At 58.2% G+C, this 9,843-nt stretch overlaps 4 protein-coding genes across 5 annotated transcripts in view; 2 read left to right on the top strand and 2 right to left on the bottom strand.

The window, feature by feature from the left end:
- SDRG_08921 (hypothetical protein) overlaps positions 1-3,427 on the bottom strand; it is a gene marked incomplete at its 3' end in the record, with an annotated part of 6,375 nt that extends 2,948 nt beyond the window's left edge. The window contains exons 1-14 of the mRNA XM_008614824.1: positions 3,352-3,427; positions 3,225-3,305; positions 3,064-3,165; positions 2,911-3,009; positions 2,762-2,860; positions 2,603-2,713; positions 2,452-2,547; positions 2,313-2,393; positions 2,017-2,265; positions 1,870-1,959; positions 1,739-1,822; positions 1,587-1,685; positions 238-1,539; positions 8-185 (exon numbers count right to left, since the gene is read on the bottom strand). Coding sequence (XP_008613046.1) covers positions 8-185; positions 238-1,539; positions 1,587-1,685; positions 1,739-1,822; positions 1,870-1,959; positions 2,017-2,265; positions 2,313-2,393; positions 2,452-2,547; positions 2,603-2,713; positions 2,762-2,860; positions 2,911-3,009; positions 3,064-3,165; positions 3,225-3,305; positions 3,352-3,378 — 2,698 coding nt within the window. The 5' untranslated portion in view covers positions 3,379-3,427. The remainder of the gene's footprint in view (positions 1-7; positions 186-237; positions 1,540-1,586; positions 1,686-1,738; positions 1,823-1,869; positions 1,960-2,016; positions 2,266-2,312; positions 2,394-2,451; positions 2,548-2,602; positions 2,714-2,761; positions 2,861-2,910; positions 3,010-3,063; positions 3,166-3,224; positions 3,306-3,351) is intronic.
- Positions 3,428-4,707: 1,280 nt separating this feature from the next.
- Positions 4,708-6,425, top strand: SDRG_08920 (hypothetical protein). Its single transcript, XM_008614823.1, has 5 exons — positions 4,708-4,855; positions 4,906-5,122; positions 5,165-5,883; positions 5,931-6,044; positions 6,090-6,425. The coding sequence occupies exons 1-5, from the start codon at positions 4,761-4,763 to the stop codon at positions 6,376-6,378; spliced, it is 1,434 nt and encodes a 477-aa protein (XP_008613045.1). The 5' UTR covers positions 4,708-4,760; the 3' UTR covers positions 6,379-6,425.
- On the bottom strand, positions 6,345-8,224 carry SDRG_08919. 2 transcript variants are annotated; one of them, XM_008614822.1, is made up of 9 exons: positions 8,100-8,224; positions 7,845-8,051; positions 7,572-7,793; positions 7,299-7,517; positions 7,084-7,252; positions 6,944-7,038; positions 6,709-6,894; positions 6,603-6,666; positions 6,345-6,551 (listed from the first exon to the last, which is right to left on the bottom strand). In XM_008614822.1, exons 1-9 carry the CDS (start codon positions 8,166-8,168, stop codon positions 6,427-6,429), a joined length of 1,356 nt encoding a protein of 451 aa, XP_008613044.1. In that variant the 5' UTR covers positions 8,169-8,224; the 3' UTR covers positions 6,345-6,426. The 2 variants fall into 2 exon arrangements, with proteins under 2 accessions (XP_008613044.1, XP_008613043.1); XM_008614821.1 differs by having other exon boundaries at positions 6,345-6,666.
- A 315-nt stretch (positions 8,225-8,539) lies between these two features.
- SDRG_08918 (hypothetical protein) lies at positions 8,540-9,778 on the top strand. The gene has a single exon (XM_008614820.1). It carries the CDS (start codon positions 8,583-8,585, stop codon positions 9,732-9,734), a length of 1,152 nt encoding a protein of 383 aa, XP_008613042.1. The 5' UTR covers positions 8,540-8,582; the 3' UTR covers positions 9,735-9,778.
- The last annotated feature ends 65 nt before the right edge of the window (positions 9,779-9,843 follow it).

Here is a 9,843-nt window from a genome sequence, read left to right as displayed (position 1 = left end):
GTCGTACTCGGGCGCACAAAGCTCCAGGAGAGGAGCTTGGCGACGCCTTCACGCGATGAGTTGCCGGACTGGAGGTGGATGCGATATGCGGCCGAGCTCCGAATGAGCAGCAAGCGTCCCGGTCGCAAGGTCACAAACCCCGTGTCTTGGCTCACGCGCTCTGCGATGCTGTCGCTGAGTAGTACCTACAGTTGTATCGACGCCAATCCACATGGCAAGCATCTTGCGTCGTCGTACCTCGATCGCAGGGTTGCGCTTGTGCGGTCCAAAGTCGGCCTTCTCATACGTCTCTCGGAACTCGATCCGCAACGAGACATTGTCTGCACCGTACAGAGCCACGGCTGTAAACTGGACGGCCTCGTTGGTAGCGCCCGACCCACGACGCCACACTGTCGTCATCGCCGGTGCCTCGGGCGTCGCGCGGAGACACTGCACGTGGCAGAGCACTTGGTGCGACTGAGGCTTGCTCGGAAGCCGCCAGCTACCGTCGTCATCATCGAAACGCGGCACATAGTCCTTCCAGAACCGTTTGACGGCGTCGAGCGTCGGTGGCGCTGGCTGCAACTGGCTCGTGATGGGCCCCTGCGTCTTCTTGAACGCCCGCAGCGTCTTTTGCAGCACAGTCGTCGACGGGTCGAGGCCGTGGTGCTTCAGGTACGCGTCCCGGAGCAGGCGCAGCTCGTTCTCGTGGCCGCCACCGAGTCGAATACGCCGACTGTCTTTTCGTGGGACCCACCGGGCGGCATCTAGCAGCGGCAGCACTGTCGATAGGGTCTCGGCCAGCACCGCATAGAGCGCCGACTGCGACGGGTGGATGTTGTTGATATAGCTCTCCAGTGTCACTTGACGCAACGACGCATCCCACGTCACCGGCGTCGGCAGCATTTGCAGGTGCGGGCACGCGGCATCGGTAAGCGTCGTCGACGGAGGCATCTCATGTTGAACGGTGGCGCTTGTGGATGTCCCGACACGCATGTTGTGCGGGTGGAGATTGAAGCGCGATTGGCCGTACACCGCGCCGTGCATGGCTGGGTCGACGACCTCCAAGACGTTGTCGTCCCAGGAAGCGTCGACTTCGAGCGGTGTCAAGAGTTGACTGAGCGACGAGAGCAAGTCGACCGAGAGTGCGTCGTCGGCGTGGTACACACCGCGGGTCGTGTTGGGCACGAGACCGAGTGGCCGCACAAACTCATCGCGAATGACTTGGAGCTCGCCATGGATGATGTCGGTATCGCAAATCGAGACACCAGGCGGAAGACTCGGCAGTGTTTCCTTGGTCCACCAGAACGGCTTGTCGAGGAGTGTGCAGAGAGCAGCCATGTACTCGAGCTCGAGCTTGGAGTAGGCACTTGCGTTAACGCCTTGTGGGAGCCACCCCCAGTCGGAGGCCGGCATCAATCGCCCATCGCGCTCGAGGCACGGCTGCCAATAGAACTGGCTCATGGTGGTAGTTGGTGCAGGCGGCAAGACGGTGCGCGCTAAATCTCTGGCGAGACCGCGCAAACCGTACGTAGCGACCGACTCGAAGAGTGGGGGAAACTAGCACCAAAGTTAACTACTGTAGAAGCAGCGCAAAAGCACCGTACGCCATCACGAACGATACTGTTGGTGGTGTGCGGCAGCAAGATGCGCGCCGAGGCCTCGAAAAGTGGCTGACAAGCCCCGAGCAGTGGCGGGCGACCGTGCTAATACATCAGACATAGATTGATTACAGTCGCCATCGCGAGGGACTTGGTACCTGGTCGCGCCGGTTTGCATCTGCACCCAACGTCAACAGCAAGGTGACATAGTCGGGGTTCTGGACCGCGTCGAGAAGAAAGCACTAGAGTACAACACGGAAAACACGGAACGCCACGAATATGTACATACCTCGGACGTGAGGTCGACCTTGGACGCCAGCATAGCCACGTTCGACGCACTCTTGCAGTGGAGGGCCATCTTGAGCGCATTGGCATAGTACTACAGTCGTAGCAACGGTTGCATGAGCCAGAGGTGTTTCTCGAGCCTCGAAACGACCGAGGGAGGCTGCGCGCTAGCATGGTCCAACAGCTGCTTTAGCAGTGAAGTATCGAGGTTGTGCCAGATCGCTTGGCCCAACGGAGCCACTTGGACCCATGGGTCGCACGTGTGCAGCAACGTTGCGTGGCGGTAGACGTACGCTGGGGGCTGCTCGGTAAAATTGACATCGGCCACCGGCGCCAAAAGCTCGACGGCCTCGAGCGAGCACTTTCGGAGCGCAGTAGTCAAAAGCGGCTCTACGCTAGGCTACACGAGGCGCATACATGATGGTTGTGCGGACGGATTTGCTGTACCGAGTCTTGCTTGTTGGGATTCCCGCCTTGCTCGAGATAGAGCTGCACGTATGCAGGGTTGGCAACCATTGTTTGGTTGTGCTAACCGCAAGACAGTCAGTGAGTACCACTCTAGTCACACAAAGAGACTGAGACGTACGATCGGAGGCATGTCGGCAAAGCGCGCGCCATGGGCCAAGAAGAGCCGCATGCGGTCCACCTTGATGCGAGTTGAGCCGACTTGGCAAAACCCAGGCTATATACATTGCCAACTGTGAGGGTCACAAACAATGTGACAATACAGTGTATACCTTTATAGCATCTTGGATGTTGGCCCCCGCATCGAGGAGGGCAGGGATGATCGTTGTCGCCAGTTCATCAGAGGTGCTCGCGCTCGCAACGTGGAGCAGCGTGTGATTGCCCTGAATGGATCCTAGGCTACGCTCTTGCTGGAAGAAAGAGGGTCGTACCGTGGCAACTTCGTCGACGTCGGCGCCGGCCGCAATGAGCCGCAGCGCCATTTCAGTCTTGTGCGAGCGAATAGCATCGTGAAGAGGGCTCATCTTGTTCTACGCTTCGAGATCTGCACCACAGTAGACGAGAATCGTTGGCCAAGTACGTGGTCGCGCGTGTTGAGAAGGGCTCCGTGCGCGAGGAGGCAGTCAACGCTGTCTCGATCGTCGTGGGCCACCGCAACAGCCAACGCAGTTTTGCCCACCTACATAACAAATCGACAAGTGAGGTGAAGAATTGGAAAGGACGTTTTTTGTACCCGATTGCGTACGTTGATGTCGAGAACCCGCGATAGGATTTCCTCGAGGACCGCCACGTTGCTCGCCATGACCGCGACATGCAGAGGTGTGCTGCCGCCAAACTATTGTGAAACGACACGCTCTCTCCAGACAGGGTTGTGCTGGTGGAGGTACTACGTACGTCGTCAAGCACGCTGTCGAGGTCGAGGTCGAGCGGGATGCTGCCATTGCGAAACGCATCCACGAGGAGCTGGCACGCACTCTAGTCACGGACCTTGGTATGCGCTGCAAGTGCAATCTTAGCGCACCTTGGACGAGGCGACTTCGAACGTCATGGCTTGGTGGCTGACGAGCAATTGGGGAAATCACCTCGTGCCAACAAACCCTATGGTTCGTTGCCTGTCGAGAAAGGGTGCATGCGCGAATGAATGTGTTTGACGCACACGAATGACGCTCACATATGCAATGCCAAGGCGTAGTGGCGTCGTCAGACGAGTTGACAGGACTGCGTCGCGTCGACTACATTTACATTCTGTAGACGGAATACTAGTAGAAGGGTCGGGGACGCGCAGCAGTATTATAAAGTTAATACAGGATGGGAGTTGTTGGGTGCCGTCAAACGGCTACGACGCTGTGCGAGTTGCTCCAAAAGTACCTTTGGTTGCTTGCTCCCGTTCTAGAGGCTAGAACGAGTGCTGTCGTTTCGACGGCCGGAGAAGCTTTGGCCTGCACCTCAAGCATGCACGATGAGATTCAGCAGGCATCTACTCGAAGGATTGCGAAATTGCGGATGCAAAGGATCCGAGCGCCCAGTTGACTTTTCCCGACTTTAAAGGAGGTAGGCGCGCTCAATCGAGCTCGATTTCGCAACTTGGGCACGTACAACGACAGCGCCCGAACGAGATGTTTGTTGTTTGCACTTTAGAACCGAAACCTGCAACTTCAACTTGGCGCATCTGATACCATGCTTCCTCGAATGCCGTGCTGCCAGCTCGTGCTGCCTGGCAGTTGTTGTAGTACACACAACGCATCCTCACAATGTTGCTTCGTTTATTATACCACTCTTGCCCCATGCTCTTGCCCTGCACGCCACGCGATCGTTGCCTCTATTCACAAGTGCTCCAGGGAGCTGCTGACGTGGAAGCGCGCTCGTGAAGGGTCCCACGTTGTTCCGAGGTTGGCGCGTCGATTGGGTGGGATGCTTGAAGGTCGGCAAACGATTATTCGTCACCGCAACAACGGCGGAACGTGCACGGCGAGTGAAGGGCCTGGCGACCGCGTACGAGATCGCGCCACGAGGTGTTCCAGCCCGTTCACCGCCGTTCCTTCTTTCGCCGAGCTTCCATCGAAGGGTCGCCGGATCCACCGCGGCCGCATTGCCGCTCCCTGCTCGAATGTACGTCCCTCGCAGTCCTCGTGGCTCGGTTCCTTGGCCATCGGTGTACCGGTTCGTCGCCGTTCTTTGCAGGCGCGGCCAACTGGAGCATCCTCGGGTTTGGGTGTGGGTGACGTCATACAATTCGATAGAAACGATGTTTCCTACAAACATCAAGTGCGAATAAAAAATACATAAAACAGCGTCGCGCCACCTTTCTCAGGCCGAAACCGTTGGGACCACAAAATAAAAGCACTGGATGTTTGTATGCAATATTAAAAAAGGTCGAGCGCCTGTAAGTTGGCCGATGCACGGCAGATTGCAATTGACTCGATCGGCGCGATGCTCTTTTCACGGGCGCGCAAGTACCTCGCGACGGCCGAGCACAACGTCAAGCTCGCGTTCCTCTTCACCATCACCTTTTGGTCCTGCCGCAGGTTTGCCAGCATGCGCTAAGCCTGCCTGAGTCTTATTGCTATGGTGGTAGCATCATCTTTCAACAAGTGCTCTCGGGCTATGTGTACGTCCTTACGGGCTCAAACGAACCCGTCGGTATGGTCAAGGGCATCCAAGGCGTCGTGCAGATGGTCGCGGCCATTCCCGGTGGCTACGCCTGCGACCACTTTCGCCGCGACACGGTGCTCAAGGTCTCGGCGGTGCTCGGCCTTGTGTGCATTGCCATGAGCATGGTGGCCTTTGGCATTGTACGTATGTGTCTCTTTTGACATGGGCTCATTGCATTCTAGGGCCACTTGAATTTGATTTACATCACATTTGGCTTTTGGGGCCTCTTTTGCGCACTCCAGCGCCCGGCGCTCGAGGCGCTCTTCGCCGACTCGATCCCGAACGGCGAGCGCGCGTACCCGATCACGATCAAGTACACGCTCATGAACACGGCCATGGTGGCGGGCCCGGCGATTTGCATCATCTTTTTCCAGATTTACGGTGACACGTGGTCACTGGAAGGCCTCCAGTTTGTGCTGCTCGTGGGCACGGTCATTGGCGTACCCCCGCTGCTGTTGCTCTTTTTTTTCAACGACGACTTGGCGTATGAGAATTACACGATGGCGCCGATCAAGACGCGGGCCATTTCGTTTGTCGACGAAGACGGCGTGCTCGAATACAGCTTCTCGAACGACAAGGAAGAGTCGAAACCCAACGTGTCGGAGCGCTCGAGCCTCGTGGTGCCCGACCTTGCCGACGCCGCGGTCGGCGTTGAGCGCAACGAACACGGCGACGTGATTGGCGACGGCAACTCGTTTCTGTGCTTTGGCCCGCGCCACGTGCCGTACTTGCTCTTCTTGTCCGACTTCATCATTTGCAACGGCGCGGGCATGACGGTCAACTTTTTCCCTGTGTTTTTTCAAAACGAATATGGCTTGACGCCGTCTGAGGTCAACCTCCTCTTTGTGGTCCAGCCACTCCTCGTCGTGTGCCTCGCGTTCGTCACAGAGCGCGTCGCTGCGTACGTTGTCGACTTGTATTTGAAGGAGCTCAAGATTGTGGTTGTAGGCGAGCCGGTGGCATTGAGACGGTGGTCGCCACGCGCATCTTTGCGACACTGTGTCTGCTTTTCATGACGTACATGAAGCCACTCTGGGGCGAAATCGGTCTCTTCCTTCTCCGGTACCCAGGATTAGATGAAATGGGCGATGCTTAACCTTGTTGTAGGAGCGGCTTTATGCGCTGCTCGGAGCCGCTGCGCACGTCGATCCTCATGGACTATGTGCCGCAGAGCCTTCGCGGTCGGTGGAACGCACTGGAAGGCCTCACGCAGTTTACGTACTCTGGCAGCGCGGTCGTTGGCGGCTACTTGATTGAGCGCCACGGGTACCGCTACTGCTTCTTTATCACGTCCATCATTTACGCGATCGGCATGGTCGTCGAGCTTCTCCTCGTGCCCATCATCCGCAACAAGCCCAAGGCGCCACCTGCAAAGACGGTCGTCGCACTGCATTAAGAAGAAGAATCGATCCAGTTGCTCCATTGATACATGGGACAAAAGTGGTTACATGATGGCACACGCACAGCCCGCGTCGGGATGCGGCAGATCGGGCGACCCCCGCGCCGGGGTGGCCGCCGACGTGGCTTGGGCCGATGGCAGCGGCTCCTTCCACAGCGCATGGGCGGGCGCTACAAGATGAAATATGATGCGTTGGTGTTGTGTGCAATCATGTATGGTACGGTTCGCAAAGGCTTGGGGTTGCACGAGGCCTGTAGGGGGGAGCGCGGGGAGCGGCGGGGGGATCTGCTTCGGCGTGAGATGTCTACATGGGGCAGGGGATGCTACCGTTTCAAAGTAGACGGAGCTGTTGCGCGCGGCGGCAATGTCGAGGTCGCGCTGGATAATGTCGCGCGTTCGCTGCGTCTCGGCTGCCAACGTTGTGAGGCGCGCGAGCTGCTCCTTGGCCTGTTGGAACTGCGCGATGGCTTGGACACAGCCCGGCGCGTCCTTCTTGTTCCACTCGGCCACGCCCTAGCGTCCAATTCTTGAGCAAGTTGTTGGCTTCTGTCCGTCGACGCACCTGGTAGTACAATCCGAGCGCTGTGTAGTAAATGGTCTTGAAGTCGCACCAGCCGCGGAGCTTGACTTGGCTCGCTGGAAGGCTTGCGAGCGTGTCTTTGCATTTTTGTTGACGGGTGATTTCGCCGCAGTACAGTGTACCTTTGTAGCGCGACGCAATGTCGACGCAGAGCTTCCCCATGAGGACCCAGTCGACCGTCTCCCGCGTCACGCCTCGGAGCACGACGAGCTCTTGGGCTTGGGCGAGTGCGATCGCCCGAAGCGCCGTCAAGCCCGCGCCGCCTTCAAAATCTTTGATGCGACTCAGTTCCTATCGTTGATTGAGGAATCCAGCGGCATTGTTGTGGTGCGGATACCGGGGCAAAGGTAGCGGCGGTGTCGGCCTGTGCTTGCTCGGCGCGCCATGCGGCCATGGCGGCGTCGTCCGCCCCGGTCGCTGCCGTCGTTTGCCTGTTCTGGCCGAGGAAGCCAAGCGCAGCGTCAAAGAGCCCTGCAGTGCGCAGAAGAATCTGGTACGCTTCCTTGAGCTTTGGCTCGTCAAACTCAAAATCTCGCGACGACAGCATCGCTGTGGTCTAGGAATCAGCACCGTCGTAAGCTCGACAACGCTCTGACTCTGCGATAGCTACGAGGTCGGACGCGCGCTGGAGCAAGACAGTGCCGACAGCGTACAAGGCATGCGCGTACTCGTGGTACGCATTCAGCGCGTGTACGGACGATTTGGCCGTCACGTCGAGCCACTCGCAAAAGGCGAACGAGACGGCCGGCGCCGGCTTTTCGGCTACGACAGGCTTGCTCGCGGCCGCTTCGTCGTTGTCGTCAGTAGGCGCCAGTGCGGGGGCCCTCGCTGCCTACGTTGTTGACCGTTAGCCTCTGTGGCAAGATAAGAATACGAAATCTACGTTGAGAAAGCCTTGCAGAAGGGACAAGTATTGACTCGCGTTCTCCATGTACGCATCGAGCTGGAACTGCGCCTTCTCTTTCTCCCATTGGTACTGCGCCGGCTTGGCAAAGTCCTTGCATTCGCAGAGAAGCTTGGCGCGCGTCGTCGTGAGCGCGTCGAGGACGGCCGTCGGCACGGGGCCGAGCTTTTGACTACCAAAGACAACCTAGGCTAGGCATCAGTATGCGCCGAAAGCTCGCGTCGCAGGACGCACGTGCTTGGTGGCTTTGATGCCCGGCGTGAGCACGACGCAGGCCGGCTTCAAGACCTCAGGTGTCGTCATTCTCGCAACAGCAAACTGGCCTGTCTCGCCGGCGCCAGTTTTTGTATGCAACGGCACGACCGACCTGTTTAAAACGAAGGATACGACTCCTCAGGAAACTAGGTGGACAACATGTTTTAAACCTGTTGACAACAAGGTTGGAAACGACGTCACGCAACACCTGGTCGCTGCCTGCACGCGGATTGGCTGCTTCAGAACGCATTAGGATTGGTGCAAAACGAAATGACGAATCCGACATTTCAGCCAATCCACTCGAAGGCATGGATTTTCGAACATGGTGGGTGCGACGAAAAAATACCTACACTTTTGTATGCGCTCGAATATCGAAAACCAGAATTAAAATGCCAGGAATCCAAATTCTGCAAGATCTTCTTCATTGCAAAACGCGCAACCTTCCAGGCAAGACAGGCAGTGATGACGATGCACGACGTGGAGCAGCCCATGTGCGAGCCGCAGCATGGCGCGACGCCAGCAAGCCCGGAAGACGATAGCATCCTCGCGACCAAGGCGCGCCTGCAGTGCCAAGTGTGCTTTGACTGCTTCCGCAGCGACGAGATGGTCCGAAAGATCTGCAGCAAGACGTGTCCCGCGGTCGTGTGCCATGGCTGCCTCGAGGGCTACATGAACTCGCGCCTCCATGCACAGATCCGTGGCGTGCCGTCCAAGCTGACGTGCCCCATCTGCGTGCGGCCCGTCAACCTCGTGCGATGGAAGCGCCGGGCACCGTTTGTGTACATGGAGTCGATCTTGGACCATTTTTCGTACCATGTGGAAGCCGCTTGCGAGATTTTGTGCCCCGAGTGCCACGAGGTGTCGACGGTGCTGCCCGACCCGCAAGAGCGCGTCTACACGATCGCCATGACCAAGGACTACACCCAACACATCCCGACGCTGCGCCAGAAATGCGCAGCCTTTTGCCAGCACAATTTGACGGCCGCCGACCTCGTCAACTTCATCGTGCAGGCGTTTGACGACTACTGCGACTTGGTGCTCGAGTCGGTCGTGCCGCTCATTCACGATACCGAGCGCCGCGTGACCCTCGTGCTCTACATTCTCCACCAGGACCCGTTTACGTTTACTGCGTGTTGCGACGCGGCCGTGTGCTTTCGCTGCAAGGTCGCGGGCCACCATGAAGACCAAGAGTGCGCAGCGATGGCGCCCGACATGGACGAGGTCGCGCAGTGCCCCGAGTGCGGCGTCTTCCTCGTCAAGGGCGACGGGTGCAACTCGATGACGTGTGTCTGCGGTGCATGCTTCGAGTGGGACGAAGAAGTTGTCCGGTTCCAAATGCAGTCGCTCGCGAAGCGTCACCTCGATGCCTTTCGACGCGTCTCGCGCTTCCTCCAGGAGCGCGTCTGGAAGAGCCGCTACGACCTCTGTATTGACGAGCTCCCGTACGGCTACATCGATCTCAAGCTCCGGACACTGCGGATAGCCCGTGGCTTCCGCCTCCTCTGGCGGCACTTCAAGGCATACGCTGGCGCGGCGCCGTCGCGACCTGCCGCGGCCGCGCCGCCACTCTGCGATGCACCGCCCGCGAGCCTCAAGTCCGACAAGACCTCGTAGCGACCTCGCATTAACTGCTTTATCTAACTGTATTCTACCGCCAACTGCTTGTTGTATCGGTACTCTACTGCCCGAGGGTCGTACTCGTCGCTCCACATTGAGCGTCGCT

This window comes from Saprolegnia diclina, assembly GCF_000281045.1.
Source record: "Saprolegnia diclina VS20 unplaced genomic scaffold supercont1.28, whole genome shotgun sequence".
Classification (NCBI taxonomy): Eukaryota; Oomycota; class Saprolegniomycetes; order Saprolegniales; family Saprolegniaceae; genus Saprolegnia; species Saprolegnia diclina.
The sequence above is the reverse complement of the archived record's forward strand: the minus strand, read 5'-3'. Positions and strand labels throughout refer to the sequence as shown.

Coding starts and splice junctions, on each gene's coding strand:
- SDRG_08920 (XM_008614823.1), top strand. CDS start 4,761: ATGCTCTTTTCACGGGCGCGCAAGTACCTCGCGACGGCCGAGCACAAC. Junction 4,856..4,905: donor ACCTTTTGGTCCTGCCGCAG/GTTTGCCAGCAT, acceptor CTATGGTGGTAG/CATCATCTTTCAACAAGTGC. Junction 5,884..5,930: donor GTCACAGAGCGCGTCGCTGC/GTACGTTGTCGA, acceptor TTGTGGTTGTAG/GCGAGCCGGTGGCATTGAGA.
- SDRG_08919 (XM_008614821.1), bottom strand. CDS start 8,168: ATGACGACACCTGAGGTCTTGAAGCCGGCCTGCGTCGTGCTCACGCCG. Junction 7,794..7,844: donor TTCTGCAAGGCTTTCTCAAC/GTAGATTTCGTA, acceptor TCAACAACGTAG/GCAGCGAGGGCCCCCGCACT. Junction 6,667..6,708: donor GCTCCGTCTACTTTGAAACG/GTAGCATCCCCT, acceptor ACGCCGAAGCAG/ATCCCCCCGCCGCTCCCCGC.
- SDRG_08918 (XM_008614820.1), top strand. CDS start 8,583: ATGACGATGCACGACGTGGAGCAGCCCATGTGCGAGCCGCAGCATGGC.